Here is a 21,899-nt window from a genome sequence, read left to right on the forward strand (position 1 = left end):
GTGCATAAACAAACAAGGCTGTCCCATCAAGTGTGACCTTAAGGGAGCCAAAATGGGCAGACCACATGATTTTATCCAGGCCTACCCACCAAGATCAGACAAGGTGCATGTAATATTCTGGAGTACTATGCTACTTAGCAGTGTGTTTCTACCATCTTATCTACTGCTCTTAAAAATCCTTGAGGGATCACTTATACCAGGGGTGGGCAAGAAGTAGATCTCCAGACTTTGGGACTTCAACTCCCAGCATTCCTGACCATTGGCCATGCTGGAAGGGCCTTCTGAGAGTTGAAGTCCAAAACAGCTGGAGATCTCCCTTCTGCCACCCCGACTCACACTGCAAAATGCCGGATCTTGCTAATTAAATCAAACTGCAAGTCTGTAACAAAGCTACCGCACTCATTTCCTTGCTGACCAAATTTAGCAGTGTTGAACAAAATGTTCGAGTTTGCCAATGGACCCTGGAATAGAAGCAGCTGTTGCAGAAACACACTCTGAGAGCAAGCCCTCAAGTGCCTACACCAGACCAGGTTCATTAGGGAAAGGCAGCCATCTGCCATTTACCTGCTCTGGAGCAGTGTAAATGCAGACAAAAGCTGCTCAAAACACAAGGGAAACTGGGGAGCACCGGGCAAAGTTTGTGGGAAACAGATTCGCAGCCCAATCCAATACATGTCTATTCAGAAGCCCTGAGCTCAGTGGGACTTCCTCACAAGCAAGTGGGCATAGTATTACAGCCTTGTTAGAACTCAAAATAATGAGTAGGTGACAAAGGTTGCCACTCAGTTTTGGTACATGAAATAGCAAGAAAAGTGTATAAATTAACACTTACTTTCACATGACCCAATAGAAATTGAGCATCCTGCCGAAAAAATGCAGCTTCTAGAGAAACAAACCAAGGGCTGTCCAGCAGTGAGGGAAGGCACACTGTACATGTTCAGCGGTACTTTATTCATATTGGGGGGGGGGGGGTTAAGAAAAGGCGTGGCTGAGAAGGGGGGTGACTAAAGGAAAGATGAAGGTAAAAGTACAAGAATGACTGATAGATGTATTTCTACTTGCACCACTGATTACCACCAATGACAGGTAGACACCAAATAATTTGGTAGCCCATTAATTAAATGGAAATTAAAAGCCAATTAAAAGCTTCATTTCCTTAAACAAAACGAACAGGTTTCTAGCCCTGCCCAAAAAGTTCAGTGAGAGAACGTGTCATTTGCGAATGCAAGGTTCTTCAGCCTTCCGTAAGGGGGTAGCCTCCAGATAGTTTGGGTTACAACTCCCATCAACCCTGACCATTGGCCATGATGGCTGGGGCTAATGGCACTTGTGGAGGGCACCATCTTGGCTGTCCAAAGTTGAATCCATGGCCTCTCTAGTTAAACGGAGCTCAGGTGGCAGGGCTGGGAAAGTCCTCTTGCCTGGGGTTTTGAAGAGCCACTGTTTGACAGAGTAGACAAATTTGGTGCCCTCCAGATGTCTTAGACTGCAACACCAACTGGGAATTATGGGAGCTGTAGTCCAAGACATCTGGAGGGCACTACATTGAGGAAGGCTGGATTAGAAAATACCCAGTTTCAGATGACACATGCTGCCACAGGGATGCTATTGCAATACTCACAAGGGATGGCTTTCCATGCCAACACAGAGAAGAAAGTCCTGCGAACAAATTGCTTAAAACAACCTATACCTGGGGTTTCCAGCATAGTACCTATGGACACTTACCTTGTTGGCTGCCAGGCTGCCTGCCCCTCCTGATTTTTATTTCTTAAAATTTAAAAAATTATTTTTGGTGGCATGCTGCAAAGCAAAATGCTGGCCTTCAGCACCACCTTTATTTGTGATCAAAAGAGTGGTTTTGTGTTTTGGAGCTCGGACACCCTCCCCCGCCCCCTCTGCATTGTTCTTTGGCAAATTACTTTTTAGTCTCACCATTTGCCTTCTGAGAAATGAGTGTTTTGTGACCACACCTGCCCACTATGGCAGCTTTTTAATGAACGGGTCAGCACTCCCAACCCATGTGGGCCATTTGTTTTGAGTGTGCCATGACACTCTCAAAATTCCAAGTCTGCCCACTGATCCAAAAAGGTTGGGGACCCCTGAAAAACAGTTTGGAACAGGGACTGTAGCATCTCCCATCCCTAGGGGTGTCAGAGAATTTCTCGCCGAAACTTCGGGGGGCCGAGTGCCAACGTATTCTGCCCCCCGAAGTAGTTTCGGGGAGAAATTCTCCCCCCCGCCCCCGCCCCGGGATGGGACTTACCTTTCTCGAATGTCTCTCCCGGTGGCGGGTCACAGCAGCGGTTCGGCAGGGCTTTGACAGGGGTAGGGGCGGCAGCCGGTCTTTTGACCGGCCACCGCCGCCGCCATTCCAAGAAAAGTAAAAAAAAAACAAAAACGCCCCCGTGATAGGCTACGTGACGATTAACGTAGCCTATCACGGCTAGATTTGCAAAGTCAGCCGTGATAGGCTACGTTAATCGTCACGTAGCCTATCACGGGTGACTTAAAAAAAAAAAGCGCGTACAGCTAATGGCGGCCCCCATAGGGAGCCGCCATTCACGTTCCTTATTTGGTCGCTGTAGTCTACGTAAAGATTACGTAGACTACGGCGAAAATAAGGGCAACGCTATTTGCGTTGCCCTTATTTTCGCCGTAGTCTACGTAAATCTTTACGTAGACTATAGCGACCAAATAAGGAATGTGAATGGCGGCTCCCTATGGGGGCCACCCTTTGCGTACGCGCTTTTTTTTTTTTTTTAAGTCACCCGTGATAGGCTACGTGACGACTAACGTAGCCTATCACAGCTGACTTTGCAGATCTAGCCGTGATAGGCTACGTAAATCGTTACGTAGCCTATCACGGGGCGTTTTTTTTTTACTTTTCTGTTGAAGTTCGCGGCCGGGGAGACGGGGCGCTTCTCCCCGGCCTGAATTTCGGCCAGGGGCGAGGCGGGAAGCCTCCCTCCCGGCCTGAATTTCAGCTGGGCGAGGTGGGAAGACACCCTCCGCTCGCATGAACTTCGGGGGGAGAAGCGAAGCGCCTCCCCCCCACCGCGAAAAAAGCTGCGGGACAAGGTAAGTCCCTTTCGTACATCCCTACCCATCCATCCCGTAGTTGACTCAAAAGAAAACAGTGCCATCTGCTGGAAAAGTGTGATACACAACTATTGTTCAACAAAGTGTACCCTACAGCATGTTAACACCGGAAGAGAGGATTTTGGCTTAGATATGTACCCCAAACATAATAATGGGGCAAGTAAAGATCTGCCTTGTGCCTAATACAATCCTTGAGCATGCCGAGCAAAATACGTTACCATGCACAGAAACTTCACAAAGCCCGGCAGCTGCAATTTAGCAACAATGTCCATGGAATCCAATAGGAGCATTTTGAGAGTTTATCAAGTTCTATTTGCAAAATTATCCCTCCAATCATTACAAATCAAGTATTATCTTGCCAATATAACTTATACAAACTAATAGCATTCACAAATATTTATGTACAAAGGAAAGCTCAGTGGCATGTCAGAAAGGAATAAAAATTCATTGTTAAAAATGATAGCTACACCTGGGTGTTGCGGATTAACCCTCTCTTGTAATCCCCTTTTTAAAAGGAGACAGTTTTGACTGCATGGGGCACACATCAAAAGTAGTTACTCAGGCCTCTGTTCATAGTCTATTGAAATTTGCATGCAGAGCAAGTTTTGCATTAATGCCCAACACAGCATCCTGCAATGGAGAAAAAGACCTGGTTTACGCACAATAACAACCAAGAGTATGGACTGAGCATGGGTTATTGTTGAATCGGGGATTGTCATGACATGCAAACCCTGCATTATGGTTTAACTGTGGGTTCTTAACCATGAACAACTCAGAGTTCAGAATCCAACAACAAATTATGGCTTCTCTTCCTGGGGTGTTTGTGGTTAACAACCCATACTTAACCCATAGTGCAGAGTTTGTGTGTAACAACAACCCACGATTCAATGACAACCCATACTCAATCCATACTCCAGGTTGTTCTGTACAAACCAGGTATCCTATAAATACTAGAATTTGATGATCAAAGAAAGGCCTGAATCTTCATGGAAATACATTCATGATAGTACAAAACAAAAAGGCTCATCTGAACCAGCATGTGTGATCAGCAACAACTGGCCCTCTATGCCAGACATTGGGAACAATGCTGGCTAGCTGGTTAATCTGCTGTGTGCTGTTCACCTTCTTGGATCTGATAGTTTAAAGTTTCTATGTCACAGCTTCCTGAATTATATTGCTGACTACACTCTTTCTTCCCTTGCTGCCAAGTAAACAATAAAACCCTGCCTGATCAGTAAGCTGTAACACTCCAATGGAAAATTGCAGTTTTTATTATTTTAAAAAAATAGTTTCTTCAATCCAATAAATATGGTCACTTTCCTCTTTGTCTTTAGTCAAGCTTCCTGGAATCACAGCAGCTGAGTGAGGAATACAGTATCTTGTCCTCTTACATTGTTGTATCTTCTTGATTTTTAATTCAAAAGTATTTTTGAATTGGAAGTAAATTTAAGATTTTAACTGGAAGTAAAACAGATGTCAGATTTCCAGGTGGGTGGGAGGCAATATGAAGTTTTCATTGTGCTCTGCTTGAACGCCATGATCCAGATGGTGTCCACAGTACAGAGAAGCACAGCTCTGATCACCACAATCCAGGGCTAAGCTCACAAATTCACAGAAGTAGTCCATTTTCCACTTATATTTTTACATGTTGTTGTCCCAACACTGCATCTGGTCTGTGCTACTTGAGCAAAATGGACATGCCTAAACGAGCGCTAAGAATTGCTATGTCAGATTCTGCTTTGTTCATCTTGTGCCCACATCTTGTATCTTAAACCTCAGCCTTCCAGCCAATGTCTTTCAGAAGTCAAAATGGATCTGTTGAGTTTCTTTAATTGCACTCTCATGTACCGCATGTTAGCACCAAGATGCTGAAGCTGACAGAGAGAGAGAGTACCTCTGATGAGTCTATACATTGGATTTGGGGGCTGAATTTAATGGGATTTCCTTCAGTTCCGTTCGCATACAGAGGTATTCCCCAATCACAGCCATGAGCGCCGTGCACACAGTATGTACAAGCCACCACGTTAAAGCAGTCGGAAAGTGTGCGTTGTAAATCCAGCAGCCCAGCAGGTGGAAAAAGTGAACAGTGACAGTGAAATCCAAGCACTGCTTTCCTCGCCGAATGAAATACAGCAAGCCTATGGCACTATAAAGAGGAAAAATATTATTCTACCTGAAATTGCATCATTCAGGAATGGAGGAAGGAACTCAGTAACAAAAAAGATATAAGAAATTATTATATTTATCCTCCACCAACAGTCCATGTTCTGTACAAGTTATGCCAGTCCAGTCTTATGCCAGGACTTTTTAATAGGTTTTTAACACAGCCAGAGGTAGGGGAAAAACCAAACCCTACAACTCTAGTGCTAGAGCTTTCTGTTTTTCTCATTTGCAGCGGAGCTATTTTAGGCTCTTAGGAAAATGAAGAGCTGAATGTTTTTGAAGTTTTGATTTCGAAACTTCACTTACTCTCCTGGCTGCTCTCTGTAGGCATGACTTCTCTCTCTCTCTCTCTCATTCTCTCTCTCTCTGTCCATTCATGAGGGGGAAGAGGAATAAAAATAGTCATGCTCATTGTCTTTAAGGGACAGCAGCTAAATATTTGGCAAGTTATTTAAAACTGATCTGTGATCATTTACTTTTTTCATTCCTGCAACTCTTGATCACATCTTTCCAGATATCCTGCCCCTCTGATGCTTTCATCTGACCTTCTCTTCCCTTCCTTCCTTGGGTAGCCCCTTCTTCCAATGCTCCTTTCTTAGATCCTCCATTTCCTTTGCTTGTTGCCTTTTCAGGCTCCTGCTTCCTCTTTTCCTGTGCCTCTTCTTTTCCTAGCTAGCAGAGCCAATAGTAAGGGGTGATGGGAGTTGTAGTCCAGCAACATCTGGAGGGCCACAAGTTCCCCATCCCTACCCTGGGCTCTTCTTCATGCCCTGTCCTTCTGTAGGATCTGAGTAGTTCAGCCAATGGTAGTCAAAGACTTTGGGTGGCTTAGGGCGCAATCCTATTCAGATAGGCGGCTGCCTCCGAACTCGGAGGCGACCACCTATACAAAGCAGGGCAGGAGAAGCATGGAGGGGATTGTTCCCTCCACACTTCTCCTGCCCTGCAATTTCAGCTAGACAGCCAATTGCGGCTGTCTAGCCGTGGGAGGGCTGAGCGGGGGAGGAGGCTGCTATATGACACATTGGATGTCATATAGGCATTTCCACCCTCCCTGCCCCAGAACGCCCCTTTTCAGCCGCTCTGCACTCCTCTTGCGAGCGAGGAGGATGGGGGTGTTCCACACTGCCTCAGAGGCAGCGTGGAAGTGGGGGGAGGTCGGTTCCCAGAAAACCATATATCCTATGGCCGTCTAGCTGCTGTCTAGCAGCCATAGGATTGCTCCCTCTGTCAATCACTACCAGAAGCTTCATCACAACATTCCTTAGTTTAGAACATATACAACACAGATTATTTGAATGCCTCTGTTTTCAGCAAAGGGCAGCTTCACACTAGCATAGCCTGTTATTTCATCTCTGTGAAAGGTATTTGTGTCAGAGATTAATACAGTCCAAACACTGACTTACCAGGTGAGTGCATTCAGGATAAAAGCCATCATGGCAAGTCTCCCAAGAGGGGTGGAGAATCCCAAAACCTACACAGGGTTACAAAGACAAGCAGCCACTGAGATACATAGATTTTGAGCTTGTTTCCAGTTTAACTCTTCTCCTTCCATAACCCCCATTCACAATATAGCCAAAGTAGCTTTAGGGGAGAAAAGCACATTCTTCCGTAAAGAGTACAGATTTGTATGTAAAGGTCTTAGCAAACTTTCAAAATCAACCAGGACCAAATAAATTCATGCCCAATGCTATTGCACACATTTTTTTAAGGCTGCACTGTGGTTGAATTTGGATCAATGTATCTAAATACAACCTGAAATCCAATGTCCACATAACAGATGTTCCTATCTTTTGAGGTTAAGTCCCCTCCTTCCCATCCGAAACCGCAGAATATTATACAAAGCAGTCCCTTGACTTCCTGCAATTAACACCTAAAATGAATCTCGATTATTTATTTGGTGATCTAAATGATTCAACCAATGGTTAAGGGATTCCACATATGGATTCTAGCTAAGATCAAGATATGCCATATGGACCCCAATAATCAATTATATTGATTCAAGAGATTGAAGGTATTAATGGCCTACTGGCTCCCTGCCAGGGCACATTAACTATGGTCTTGCAGAACTCAAAATGACAACACTCTAGAAGCAAAACTCTACAACTGCCACAGAAATCCATACTATCATGAGTCACTTCCCCCTGCAATACACTGAGGTCAGCAGGCTGTGAGAAGGCACACTCCACAGAGCCCCCAGGCTGGCGATTTCTGCTTGCTAAAGTTGGAATCAGCTGAGTCAAAGGCTGCATATGAACATTCCCTGATATTACAGGCACAGGAAGACAAGCAGAGCCAACACTTCCCAGGGAATGTGACTCATGGGATCAAAAGAGGTTGAGCCCTACAGCAGTGCACATTCCGTTTCAGTGGACTGATTTATAGCCCTGCCTCCATTAGAAGCATGATAGGAACAAGGTCACCACCTGTCCATTTCTCACTCAGAAACCACAGGGAATGAAGAGCCATGTCCACTGGCTGGTTCTGGACGCTCAAAATCTTGCAATGGCTGAAGAAAAGTGCAGACTGGTTATGGCAGGGTTCTTCCCACACCATCCAGCCCTTTCAGTGCTGCCACTCGATTCACCACAGGTGAGGCTTGTGCTCCAGCTGCTCACCTCTGCTGGGCAGCCTCAAGGAGAGAAGCAAGATGATAGGGACAGAACGCAGCAGGTTGGTTTTCCTCTTTCCGAACCCCTTCTCCGAACCCCTTCTTCCTTCATCGTGCTCATCGAGGGCTTGTGTTCACTCTTCTCTACTTCAGAGCCTAGGCAAAGGGTGGGCAACTGTACACCAGTTGCTGGAGAACATGGGCGGGAGGGTGCTGTTGCACTCATGTCCTGCTTGTGGATTTCCTGTGGGCAGCTGGTTGGCCACTGTGTGAACAAAATGCTGGACTACATGGGCCCTTGGTCTGATCCAGCAGAGCTCTTATGTTCTTAACTCATAGGCCAAAACATCTAGAGAGCCACAACTCCCATCAGCCTTAGCCAGCATAGCCAATGGTGAGGGATGATGGGAGTTGTACAGCATATCATCTGGAGGGCCCCAAGTTGCCCACCCTTGGCCTAGGGTGTGGTCTTCCCCTCTCTGAACCCCTTCTGCCATCATCTGGCTCACTTAGAGCTTGTATTCACTCTTCTCTACTTCAGAGCCTAGGGAGGGAGAGAAAGATGAAACATGCTCCCACAAGCCCTGGGTGAGTCAAATGACAGCAGAGGAGAGCAAGGAAGGGAAAGCACGACCCAAGCCAATCTGCTCTCTGCCCCAGTCATGGCCATCTCTCCTCCAGGGCTGGTCACATGTTAAGAATATAAGAACAGCCCTGCGGGATCAGGCCAAGGGGCCATCTAGTTCAAATTCTGTGTGCAACAGTATCCAGCCTGATGCCCCTGGAAAGCCTCTGTCCCCAGCATCTTGTATTCAGAGGTATACTGCCTCCAGACTCTATTTAGCTATGACAGCTAATATCCATTAACATTACAAAGCTATCCACTATGGATCTGTCTTATCCTTTTAAAAGCCACCTAAGCTTGAGTTTTATGAGTCCCTAGGCAAGTAACCAGTATCAACTCCCTCCTCCCACCCACATACACATCTTCCCCCCAAAGAAAGAACATCAGCACCCCTATTCTCCACAGCAGATCTGCACTGTAAGAATGCCTCTGTTTAAGCATTTAACTGGGGATCCTTGATATCACTAGTTGCTTTTGGCAGTGAAGAGAGTGAATTAAATGGCTAGAAAGGAAAATAAAGCGAAGGTCACGACAGTTAAAACTGAACATTCACAGCGAAGAGGAAGCTACTCCTTGGGGAAAAAATGAGGGGCTGACTCCATATCAAACCTTTGCAAGGTTGTGTGGTGCATAACATCAGTTCCTCTTATCAACAACAATACAAAACATGACTTCTCCACAATGGGCAATATTTGGAAAAATGGACAACATAGTCTTAGGACACAAAGAAGTCCTCTAACTCCCAGCATTTCCCAACCAGCCATGCTGGCTGGGGAACACTGCGAGTTGTAGGACTTTTTTCTGTTTAAACATGCATAGGATAGTACCCTTAATGTTGATATAGTAAAGGCAGTAATTTGCAGCAGTGCAGATTAACTTCCTTTACTATGTAAACCAGAAACTCAGTTACTTAAAGTAATGTAATTGGAGAAAAATAACAAAAAGCATGCAGATTCAAACATTATAGAACATAGTCTATAAAACTGGGTAATGTTGCACCCATTTTTATTTTTTTAAGCAGTGGATATTCAGATATGGAAACATGATCCAGATCTCCCCACCCCAGCCAGAGGAGGTGGGCATGCAGCCCATGTATCTGGAGGTCATGGTCATAAGCAAAGGGGAGGCTGGAGATGCCAGGAGAAAGATAGAAAGAAAAAAACAACATCGGAAATTCCTCTGCTCTGCCTTCCCACTGTTCCTCACCCCCGAACCTATGCACACATGGCTCCCCTCAACTACTGATCTACATACCTGATCTCAGATAGGGAGAAAGTTACATCTGTAGGCCAAATCCTTTCCTGTCCAGCATTTTCCTTCCATTTCCAGCTGCACTTTTACTTCTGCTCCCTTCCCTCTCTGGATGGAGGAGGAGAGGAATCTGGATTATGGCCATTTTTTTAAAAAAAAAATCTGGCTCCAGAATTTTCCTGGGTATCTAAGGCAGCGACCCCAGACAGCAATCATTTTGGCCTGCAATGTTTGACTTCAAAATCTTCCCGTTTCCCCTTTAGCTGTCCATTTCCCCCGCCCCTCAGTGCCTGCCCAAAGAAGAACTTCCTACCTCGTAACTGAAAATCTGGTCAAGGGATGGGCTATTTTTAACCAGGCTGTCCACCAGAGCCAACCACAGACCCAGCGAACTGTAGTAAACTGCTTGCATGAGCACAATCTGGGAGAGGATAAGGGCAGGATCCCAGATGTAACTGCGGAATTGCGGAGCCATTCCAGGAGGTGCCCACAGGCTGGTTATGCACAATCGAGCAACGTCTTACAGCATCAAGTTCACAGGTCAGTGCCTAGAGACCACACAGAGAGAGTCCATCAGCACCTGAAAGGGAACAAAACAACACGTCACCCCAGCCACAGCTTATGGAAGGGGCCTCCTACCAACCCATCCTCTAAAACTTAAGAGCAGCACCAGCATCTTTTGGCATTTACAACATTGCTACTCCTTTTGTGTGGTAACCCAGCGTGAGGTTCCTGGCCCTGAGAGAGGCACTGGGAAAGCTAGCAGAGACAGAAACCGGTGAGAACAAATGAAAGCACCCCAGATCTGCCTGAATGCTGCATAGATGGCATTGGCAATGGTAACACAGAAAGGGGAGGAAGGGAACACATGGTGATTCTGGCTGCATGGGCACTGCAGGATTAAAGATTTTTAACCCATCCAACCATAGAGATATAGGGCAAGGTACTATTCAGCACAAATTGAACAGCCATGTTAAGAATTAGGAAAACAAATATTTCAGTGGGATTCCATTTGCAAACAAAGAACGTAAGAATCACCTTTCCGAATCATAACAAAGGTCCATCAGATATAGCATTCTGTATCCATCAGTGGCCAGCCAAATGCCTCTCAAACCACACAAACAGGCTGTGAAGGGAAAAGGTTAATACAGCTCCTGGTAATCTGAGGTATATTGCTTCTGAACAGGAAAGTTCTTCCATTTAGCTACCATGGCTAACACTAGTTATTAGACATTGTTGTTCAGTCGTTCAGTCATGTCCGACTCTTCGTGACCCCATGGACCATAGCACGCCAGGCCTTCCTGTCCTGCGCTCTCTCCCGGAGTGTGCTCAAGTTCATATTCATTGCATCCGTGATGCTATCTAGCCATCTCATCCTCTGCCGTCCCCTTCTCCTTTTACCTTCAGTCTTTCCCAGCATCAGGGTCTTTTCCAGAGAGTTTTAGGTGGCCAAAATATTTGAGCTTCAGCTTCAGCATCTGTCCTTCCAATGAGCACTCAGGGTTGATTTCCTTTAGGATGGACTGATTTGACCTCCTTGCAGTCCAGGGGACTCCTAAGAGTCTTCTCCAGCACCACAGTTCGAAAGCATCAATTCTTCGGCACTCAGCCTTCCTTATAGTCCAGCTCTCACAGCCATACATTACTACTGGGAAAACCATAGCTTTGATTAGACGGACCTTTGTCGCCAAGGTGATGTCTCTGCTTCTTACTATGCTGTCTAGGTTTGCCATAGCTTTCCTCCCAAGGAGCAAGCGTCTTTTAATTTCATAGCTACAGTCACCATCTGCGGTGATCTTGGAGCACAAGAAAGTAAAATCTGTCACTGCTTCCATTTCTTCCCCTTCTATATGCCAGGAAGTGATGGGGCCAGATGCCATGATCTTCGTTTTTTTAATGTTGAGTTTCAAACCAGCTTTTGCACTCTCCACTTTCACCCTCAACAAGAGGCTCTTGAGATCCTCTTCGCTTTCTGCCATTAGGGTGGTATCGTCTGCATATCGGAGGTTGTTGATAATTCTCCCAGCAATCTTAATTCCGACCTGTGATTCATCCAACCCGGCGTTTCTCATGATGTACTCTGCATATAAGTTAAATAAGCAGGGTGACAATATGCAGCCTTGTCGTACTCCTTTCCCAATTTTGAACCACTCGGTTGTTCCATGTCTGGTTCTTACTGTTGCTTCTTGACCCTGGTACAGGTTTCTCAGGAGACAGGTAAGGTGGTCTGGTACTCCCATCACTTTAAGAATTTGCCACAGTTTGTTGTGATCTACACAATCAAAGGCTTTAGCGTAGTCAGTGAAGCAGAAATAGACGTTTTTTCTGGAATTCTCTTGCTTTCTCCATGATCCAGCGAATGTTGGCGATTTGATCTCTAGTTCCTCTGCCTCTTCGAAACCCAGCTTGTACTTCCGGTAGTTCTCGGTTCGCATACTGCTGAAGCCTAGCTTGTAGGATTTTGAGCATCACCTTGCTGGCATGTGAAATGAGCGCAATTGTGCGGTAGTTTGAACACTCTTTGGCGTTGCCCTTCTTTGGAATTGGAATGTAAACTGACCTTTTCCAGTCTTGCGGCCATTGTTGAGTGTTCCAAATTTGTTGGCATATTGAATGCAGCACTTTAACAGCATCATCTTTTAGGATTTTAAATAGCTCAGCTGGAATACTGTCATCTCCGCTAGCTTTGTTGTTACTAATGCTTCTTAAGGCCCACTTGACTTCACTCTCGAGGATGTCCGGCTCAAGTTCAGTGACCGCACTATCATGGCTATTATCCTCCATTAATTCCGTGTTCATAGATAGCAAATCTACCAACCACTATTATTAAAACCATCTATTTTAGGAGTAGAGGGGCTTAGGATGCAATTCTATATACACACACTTGGGAGAATTTGGGACTCATTTCTACGCAGACACAAATAGGATTGCACTGTAAACCACTGCTACCACTTATTTATAATTCACTTTTACAGAGCGATCTTAGGTATGTTTACTCAGAAGTAAGTCTGAGCCTGCTATGTTCAATAAGGGTTACTTTCATGTTAGTGTGCATAGGAATGCTCACCAACCTTATTGTGTTCACCCTCCCTACTACCATGTGAATTTGGTCACATTTTACAGATGGGAGGTGGGAATGAAGGATGACTTACTTAGTGGCCATATGGGCCCTTGGCTAGCAGGGGGTCAAAACATTATCTCCCAGACCCTAACTGTGCCGTTTTATGGAAGGCACTTATTACTTATCAGAGATGGATGCAAAGTAAAATGAGGAAAGGATACACTGTAACCTACTTTGAACCCTTGGATTACGATGGAAAGAGAAGCTACATTAAATTATAGAGTAAGCAAAAGTCAGCATTACCAGGGCCAAACCCTGAGACAGACCCTGTACTTTGAGGAGCTGCATAGCACCATCACCAGCACCCTGGATGGCAAGATTCCCACCAGGTGAACCGCTCTCTTAAAAGGCACAACAGCCTTCTCAGAGCCTCAACATGCCAACCTTGATAGGGGAATACTGTAGAGAGGCAGGATGTCTGCTCCATGGAACTGGATAATCAGAGCCTTTAAGGGGCTAATGTCATCATCTTTTCAGCACCAGGTTAAGACTTCACTCCCAGGCATTATGATGGGCTTCTAGGGAGCAATCTTACCAGGATAGGCGGTCGCCTCTGAACTTGGAGGCGGCCGCCTATCCAATGCAGGGCAAAAGAAGTGCAGAGGGGATTGTCCCCTCTGCGCTTCAGCCACTCTGCACTTGTGGGAAGGCGGAGCGGGGGAAGCGGCTGCTGGACAACATGTTGAAGGCATCATACCAGCATTTCCGCCTTCCCTGCCCTGGAACGCCCCCAGGAACCCCGTTTTCGCTGCTCCTCTTCCAAGCACAGAGGTGTTCCGAGCTGCCTCTGAGGCAGCGTGAGGGGGGGGGGTTGGTTGGTTCTCAGGGAACCAATGTATCCTATGACCATCTAGCCGCTGACTAGCGACCATAGGATTGCTTCCTTAATTTTGTTGTTTTATCAGGTTGTGGTATTTTATTGCTACATGATTTTTGCTGTTGTAAATTTTTATAAGTTTGAATTTTATGTTGTAAGATGCTTTGAGACTTTTCTGAGAAAGGCATCTAAGAAATGTAATGTACCCTATTAATACTAACTAAGGTGCTATGTATATATAGTGGTACTCATAGGACTACCGGCTTTTTGTGCCAAGAGCTTCCCATGGCTTTAGACACGAACAAACAGAAACAAAGAAAGTAAGGCTTTCCCCATCATTGCATCACCATATTGGGAGAAACTGGGAACCACCTTGAGTGCCATTTTTAGGCAGAAGGGCAGGATATAAATTAAGGACACAATCTTATATGCATGTTTAGGCAGAAAAAGAAGTCCTACGAACCCATGCTGGCTGGGGCACCTTGGGAGCTGTAGGGCTTTTTTTCCCTGTCAAAACAGCATGGGATTGCACCCTGTACGTGTCTACTCTCAAGTAAGTCCCACTAAGTTCAATAGAGCTTAGTCCCAGGTTAGTGGGTACAGGATTGCAGGCTAAATAAACAAACAAACCATACCTGTCGGTTGTCTGCCTGTCATGAAGCTGTTTAAAGGGCACGGGAGGGCGGGGGCCAGAAAAGAAAGGAGTGGCAACCCCAGGAACACACACACACGGCCCCACCAACATGATTGCCATGAAAACTGGCAGCCACGTCACCCGCCGCCCCCTTTTCCCCCTTCGAACTTCCGCCTTTTTTTACCTTTCTCCCCCGTCCTCACCGAGCCTCGGGAGCCCTCTTTCCATCCACCGCTCCGAGCAACCGCCACGCTCCAAACTCTCCTCGCCCACGGGCAGGCCAGGCCGGGGCAGGCCCGTCTTCGCAGCTGACTCCGCTCGGCCGACCACCGAGTCAGCCGCCCTCCCGCCGCCTAGAAAGAACAGCGTCTGGGTTAAACATCGCTTGCCCCGAGCAGCCACAGAGAAACCGCCACGTTCCTAGAAGGGCACCTCGGAGGCAGGAAGTGACGTTAGGCTACAGCCGGAGCGTCGGGGAGCTGGTGACCTCTATGGTGTCTACGCCTTAGAAATCACCGCGGGCTGTAATCCTGTACACGGCCGCCGCCAACCTGGTGTCCTCCGGATGTGTTGGACTACAACTCCCAGCATGGATGCTGGGAGTTGTAGTCCAACACATCCGGAGGACACCAGGTTGGCGGCGGCCGGTGTAAACGCTTACTTGGGAATGGGTTTCACTGAAGCCGGTGAGGCTTACTTCCGTCTAGTGTGCGCTATAAGTCTATGTGGCTGTGACTCAGCCTTTGAATTTCCTCTTCCGTCGCCATAGAGATAGGAAATCTAGAATCACACATCACCATAAGTCGGATTGATACCTCTCCGGCCCAAAATGGAGCCGTTCTTTCCCGCTTCAGTTTTCAATACAAAGTAGGTGGGGTTTTCGGCATACCTCGGGGTGCCTATGGGAGCTTTCCATATTCACCAGAAGTGCACGCGGCGTGCCGCGCTATTCTTTCTTCTTTAATCCCTATGATGTTACGTTGAGCTCTATAGGCAGGAGGTCCGATCACCGGCGAGCTCTGCGGTTGCATACGCGTAAGGGCTGGGAGTAAGGTCAACCTTACACGTTTGCGGCACGCTACGCAAGCGATTTAATGCGCAGTCAGGAAGAAGCCGGCCCTTCAGCGCGTCTTTATGGAGACGGGCGGGACGGGAGGAAGACGTAGTTTTGGCACACGGAATAGTCCATGCTCAGTTACTTCGAGGCTGATTTGGGAATTCTGCCGTAGGTGGAAAGTGATGGAGCGCAGCGCCCGCGCCCCTGCATCCAATGGAGGGCGGGGTTTGGGTGCAGCGATGGAGAGTGCTGTGCAGAAGGAGACCTTTTGCGGAGTGGAGGATTTTTTAATAATAATAACTAATTATTTATGCTTTCGAACTGTGGTGCTGGAGAAGACTCTTACGAGTCCCCTGGACTGCAAGGAGGTCAAATCAGTCCATCCTAAAGGAAATCAACCCTGAGTGCTCATTGGAAGGACAGATACTGAAGCTGAAACTCAAATATTTTGGCCACCTAATGCGAAGAGAAAACTCCCTGGAAAAGACCCTGATGCTGGGCAAGACTGAAGGCAAAAGGAGAAGGGGACGGCAGAGGATGAGATGGCTAGATAGCATCACCGATGCAATGAATATGAACTTGAGCACGCTCCGGGAGAGAGCGCAGGACAGGAAGGCCTGGCATGCTGTGGTCCATGGGGTCACGAAGAGTCAGACACGACTGAACAAACAAAACAATTATTTATTATTAGTTTGGTGTACTAATGTTGTTTTCAAAATGATGGCCTGATGATTATACATGCTTTATAAGCCTGACCCTATATTTTAGTCGGAAGGAGGCCCAGCTGTGTTCAAGGGGCTTGGGAAGTGTGTGAAAGGCTGCAGTCCGATATACACTCACGTGGGAGAAAGCCCCACTAAATATAGGGCCAATAATTGGTAGGTTTTATTCAATTTTTCCAAATATTTCTGCTTTGTAAATAAACCCGCCTGCTTCATAGGGTTTATTTACAAATGTACATCTACATTTCTTCTAATTTGCCTGATAGTTTGCTGTCCAACAGTTATTAATTCTTTCTAATTAAATTATCTCATTCATGCACTCAACTTTATTTTTTACTTTTCTTTCAATAAAGCTGCAATCCCAAATGCACACAAACTGGGACTAAGTCCCATTGAATGCAGCTGGATTTACTTCTAAGTAGACATGCATAGGATTGCACTGTAAGCAATCTTACTGAGAAATAAGCCCCTAAAACACAGTATAATGTTTCAGGTTTCTATAACTAGGATGAGAAGGGGCAGACTGCAATCACTTCAGAGACAAACAAATAGATATTTAACAGTATTTACTTTAGAATGTTTGGTAAATAACAATATTAAGATGATTAGTAGGACTATAAACCAAATGTGAACAACTCTAACTTTAAGCCACAGCAGGCCTGAAGCCAGCCTAAAAGTTCTGGGGAATCTGCCAAAAAAAAGTAGGGGGGGCAATTCATCTGGTTTGCAGGCTGTTTAGAGACAATATTATAAACAGTTTTTCAATTATCCGAACAAACAAAATTAGAGCCGGCAGAAAAATTTAGGGGGGGCATCCCCCCCTTTCAGGTCTGAGGCACAGTTCGCTGTAAAGTACAGCGTTACTTTTGCTAGACCCACAAAAGTTGCTTGTCCCAGTTCCTTTAGAGTGCAATTCTATGCATGCTTAGACAGAAAAGAGTCCTACAACTTTCGCCGTTGTAGGACTCTTTTCTGTCTAAACATGCATAGGATTGCACACTTACTCTTTTTTTGCCATCTCTGTTGTGGAGGTTCACTGTTTTGGCTGAAGGCTGCTTGATCTGTTTCTTTCTCTTCTTGACCATGCTGCTAGTTTCCCTGAATCTCCTCCTTCCCTCTCCTGCTCCTGCCTCCTCTTCTCTGGCACCAGCTGCCTTCCCTTTCCAACTTCCCTCTTCCCTCCATTCCATGCTCCTCCACTTTACACAGCCCACTGTCCAAGGCCCTTAGTGGCAGGCATTACAGGGGTGGGGAACCTGTGGTTGGAGCAACTCGGCTATGAAAGGTTACAAGAGCTAGGAGTGTTTAGCTTGGAGAAAAGGCGAGTAAGAGGAGACATGATAGCGGTCTACAAAATGATCCATGGTGTGGCAAAAGTGTATAGGGAGACATTTTTCTACCTCTCTCATAATACTAGAACCCGGGGTCATCCCATAAAGCTGATTGGTGGGTGATTCAGTACAGATAAAAGGAAGTACTTCTTCACACAGCGCATGGTTGCACTATAGAATTCACTACTACAGGACGTAGTGATAGCCACCAATTTGGATGGCTGTAAAAGGGAACTGGACACATTCCTGGAGGATAAGGCTATCAATGGCTACGAGTCCTGATGGCTATATGCTACCTCAGGCAATATGCCTATGTATACCAGTTACTGGGGAATATGGGTGAGAGGGTGCTGTTGCACTAATGTCTTGCTTGTGGGTTTCCTGTGGGCAGCTGGTTGGCCACTATGTGAACAGAATGCTGAACTAGATGGACCCTTGGTCTGATCCAGCATGGCTTATGTTCTTATGTTGTTGGACTTCATCTCCCATCAACCTCAAGCCACATGGCCAGTCATCAGAATGATGGGAGCTGTAGTCCCAACAACATCTGGAGGGCCACAGATTCTCCACCACCTGCCCTAAAGTATAATTTTGCGCCATCCCAAATAGCTGGCCAAGAAATTTCAAGTATAATGTTTAACAGAAAATATTCTTCTATCTGCTTTCTTGGTGATTCTGTCACTTCCTCATTAGCTATCAAAAATGAATAAGTGTTTTGCTTATTAGTTCTTTTAATGTTTAATACCTGCCTCCCTGCAAATAAGATCAAATACTAAACGGGCTCCTATTCCTATATTTGTTGTATTTGTCACTGAATTGAATTGTCTAAGAAGTAAGTCAATTCTCAAATTACTATTAATAACTGAACAAAGGTGGTCCTTAAAAAAAATTAAATTAAAATGTCTCCAAATATCTATCAACTGCAATGTCTCAAAATAAGATATCACTTGCTTTGGTAAAGTTTTGTAAGTTTATTCTGCGCACTTCACTTTTCCTATCTTTATTAATATCTAAAACACAATTAAAATCTTGTCCTATTACTATTTCTCCCTCAAACTCAAATCTTTAGCTATTTTAAAAACCTGTATCTGATTTGTATGTAGTACATAAATATTACCTAATGTTTACCTTAGACAACTAGTCTTGCTATCTATCTATCTATCTATCTATCTATCTATCTATCTATCTATCTATCTATCATCACCCTTCCTTATACTTTCTACTCTCAAAATAGTAGGCAACCTATATAAATACCCTAGATACAAACATACATAAATAATAAAAGGAATAAGTAATAAGCCATTGCTCCTCAGCTTGCCCATCCCCAATCTGCAAAATGGGAGTGATAAGAGGATTTAATAATGTTACAAGGTTTGCTTATTAATTCATTTAAAAGTTTCTACCTCATTTAAAATAAATTCAAAGTAACCTCCACATTAGATTACTGCAGTGCACTCTATGTGGGACTTCCCTTGAAGACTGTTCACAAGCTGCAGTTTGTGCAAAATGTGGCAGCCAGATAAATAACAGGGACCAGGCAGTCCAACAATATAACACCAGTTCTGGCCCACTTGTATTGGCTGCCTGTATGTTTGTGAGCCCAATTCAAGGTGCTGGTTTTAACCTATAAAACCTTACATGGCTCAGCACCACAATACATGAGGGAGCTCCTCTCCCAACCTGAACCTATCCAGACACTACGATCAACCTCAGAGACCTTTCTCAGAGTGCCTCCTCCGAGAGAAGCTGGGAAGGTGGCAACAAGGGAGAAACCCTCCTCAGTGGTAGCCCCCTGTTTATGGAATGCTCTCCCTACTGAGGTCCGCCTGGCTCCAATGCAATCATCTTTTTGGCGCCAGGTTAAGACTGTCCTCTGCTCCCAGGCATTTGATGGCAAATGATGGGGAATTTATGTCTGTTCTTTCTATCAGGTCCAGTATATTATTGCAAATACTTTTGCTGTTTAAATTGTTCAATTTTTTTATGTTAGACGTTTTATATTATGTTTTTATTATCTTGTACTGTGATGTGTATTTTTTGTGAACTGCCCAGACAGCTTCAGCTATTGGGGGGTATAGAAATGAAATAAATGAATAATAATAGTATTCGTGATAATAATGGGGCTGTGGGAATCACCCACCCTCTATAATATACATAAAACACAATAAAACAGTACAACGGGTTATTAACAGTGAACTACATTACACGTTTGCCGTAAGCCACTTTCTATCAACCTCAACTCCTTCCCCCTCCCCATCATTGACATAATATGGTATCTCTCAGCTTCTCTCCCACCCAACTGCAGTGTGGAGTCCATAATCTTAAGTGCCTTCAGATGAATGCGCTCAGGAGTCTCTGCATGGTCGGAACGCTGATAATGCAGGGTTGCTGAGGCTTCAAACTGTTTCCAGCTGAATTTGCTTAGAAGCCCCCTTCAGACTTTTGTGCACCTGTAGGGACAAATCAGGTCTGAAAAAAGCATGGCAGGACGATACTGAAAGCGCTTGTTCCACAGCGACTGTTCTTTATTATTATTTCAGTATCTTCCAGGGCTGAGAGAGAGTATCATCCTCAGTGCCACCCAGCAAGTTCCTGGCTGTGCTGAGATTCAACTGTCCCTTAGTTCGTGCTCTTAACCCCTGGTTCTGCTTTCTCAAATCTTGTGCCTTCCAGTTGTTTTGGAGTACCACTCCAAGCATTCCTGAACACTAGAGATGCTGGCAGGGGATGACGGGAGTTGGTCCAAAGGGCACCAGGTTGGGGAAAGTTGCCCTACGCTATAACAGCTTTAATTGTGAAAACAAAGACCCCCTGACTTCCTCACCTATTTTGACCCTCTTAGGTCTCCTGGTAGTTTGTTTCCCGGCCAGCCTCATCTCAAATGCTATGAAGCCAAATATTTGTTTTTTCATTAAGGATGCTGCCAAGCAAGGCTTTTAATGTGCAATTGCCTTGCCTCATTCACGGGATTTACACATAGGAAGCTGCCTTTGAGTCAGACCATTGGTCCATCAGTGTATTGTTGACACTGGCAGTGGCACTCTGGGATTTCAGATAGGGGTTTTTCCAGCCCTACCTGGAGAGGCCAGGGATTGAACTTGGGACCTTCTGCATGCAAAGCAGGTGCTCTACCACTGAGCTACGACCCCTCCATAATATAATGTGGGAGGGGCGCTCTAATGTCATTGCCATCCACTTCTAATCCTCCCATGTTTTCCCATTGCTGCTTCAGTCTTTTTTCTTACCGTGGAAAATGCATTAAGAAAGAAAAACTGGAATAGTTGCACAATGCCTTCAGATATGTGAGGACCCCTCCATTTGGAAGCACCCTAAGGGCACAATCCTCTGCATGTTTAGACAGAAAAAAGTCCTACAACTCCCAGCAGGGTTCTAATGGACCATCTAGTCTCACCCTCTCCCTAGGCTATGATGAGGAAAGAAGGAACCTCAAGGGGCACTAGAAGTAATTTATTGAGGTACAACGTGGTTTGACTCATGGGACCCTTCAATAAGAGCAGTTGAAGCCATCTCATCAAGGGGGAGCTCAACCAATCTTGCATGCTATCTGACTGACTAATTCTTTATCTGACTTGGATTCCTGCTTTGAGCAGGGGGTTGGACTCGATGGCCTTGTAAGCCCCTTCCAACCCTACTATTCTATGATAAATAATTACTCCATCAGATAGCATACAAGATTGGTTTAGCTGTCGCCTGCGGTGATCAATTCAGCTGCCGCTGTTGAAGAGTCCTATAGCTCGAAATGTGTTGTTAGGCATTAATAAATTGGTTCTAGTGCCCCTTTCTGTTGTTCCTTGGACATAGGTGGTCACTGCCCGAAAACATTTGAGTCTGCAATCCCATGCACACGTCCTTTGAAGCAATGATGGTATTTACTTCTGAATAAAGATGCATAGGATCAGGCTGTCAGGGTTATCTTTTTTTCCATTCTTTTGTTGAAGACCTCCATAGAGGGTGATCACACAAGGCTGTTCAGTTACTGTACTGATCTTACTGCGGTGGCCATGTGTCCTACTTTACAGAGGAGAATCCTTGGTTTGAAGGGCTGTCAAAGGACAGTTATTTGGAGGCATCCTCTATTAAAAGGGCAGCCTGGTCCAAGTCCATTTTAAAAATAAAGATCATAAGAAGGGAGAGCCCAGGGGTCTTGAAACTGCCAATCAAGAGTTAGTTGCCAATCAAGACTTGGCACCTGGACAGCAGACTGAGCAAGCCCGCAGGTCATCACCATGGTGAGATGTACTGTATTTCTAAATTAGCATACACAAAGTTTCTGCAGTCCTGTGTTCTCTTTTGTCCTCTTTTTAATTCCTTTTTGGTTATGCAGTTCCTCTTTTTTGCTGATGCGTAAGTGGCCATCCTTGATATTGTATATGTTGACGGTGCACAATTTCTGAAATGATCAATGACATGGCTCAGGTCAGCAGAAGTTACAGCCTCTGACCCAGAA

The 21,899-nt window shown here is 45.4% G+C and overlaps 1 protein-coding gene across 4 annotated transcripts in view; it reads right to left on the bottom strand.

Moving 5' to 3' along the window:
- Positions 1–15,300, bottom strand: part of SYS1 (SYS1 golgi trafficking protein) — a 62,781-nt gene extending 47,481 nt beyond the window's left edge. The window contains exons 1-4 of one of the 4 annotated variants that reach the window (XM_084853975.1): positions 14,525–14,652; positions 10,063–10,329; positions 6,669–6,736; positions 2,817–5,245 (exon numbers count right to left, since the gene is read on the bottom strand). In XM_084853975.1, coding sequence (XP_084710101.1) covers positions 5,005–5,245; positions 6,669–6,736; positions 10,063–10,224 — 471 coding nt within the window. In that variant the 5' untranslated portion in view covers positions 10,225–10,329; positions 14,525–14,652 and the 3' untranslated portion in view covers positions 2,817–5,004. Of the gene's footprint in view, positions 1–2,816; positions 5,246–6,668; positions 10,330–14,505; positions 14,675–15,210 lie in introns of those variants that run through there. The other 3 variants (XM_084853974.1, XM_084853977.1, XM_084853976.1) reach the window with 3 other exon arrangements.
- Positions 15,301–21,899: the final 6,599 nt, after the last annotated feature.

The sequence above is a fragment of the Heloderma suspectum genome, chromosome 4 (assembly GCF_057233095.1).
Source record: "Heloderma suspectum isolate Gila_16-S chromosome 4, 16-S_ref, whole genome shotgun sequence".
Lineage (NCBI taxonomy): Eukaryota > Metazoa > Chordata > Lepidosauria > Squamata > Helodermatidae > Heloderma > Heloderma suspectum.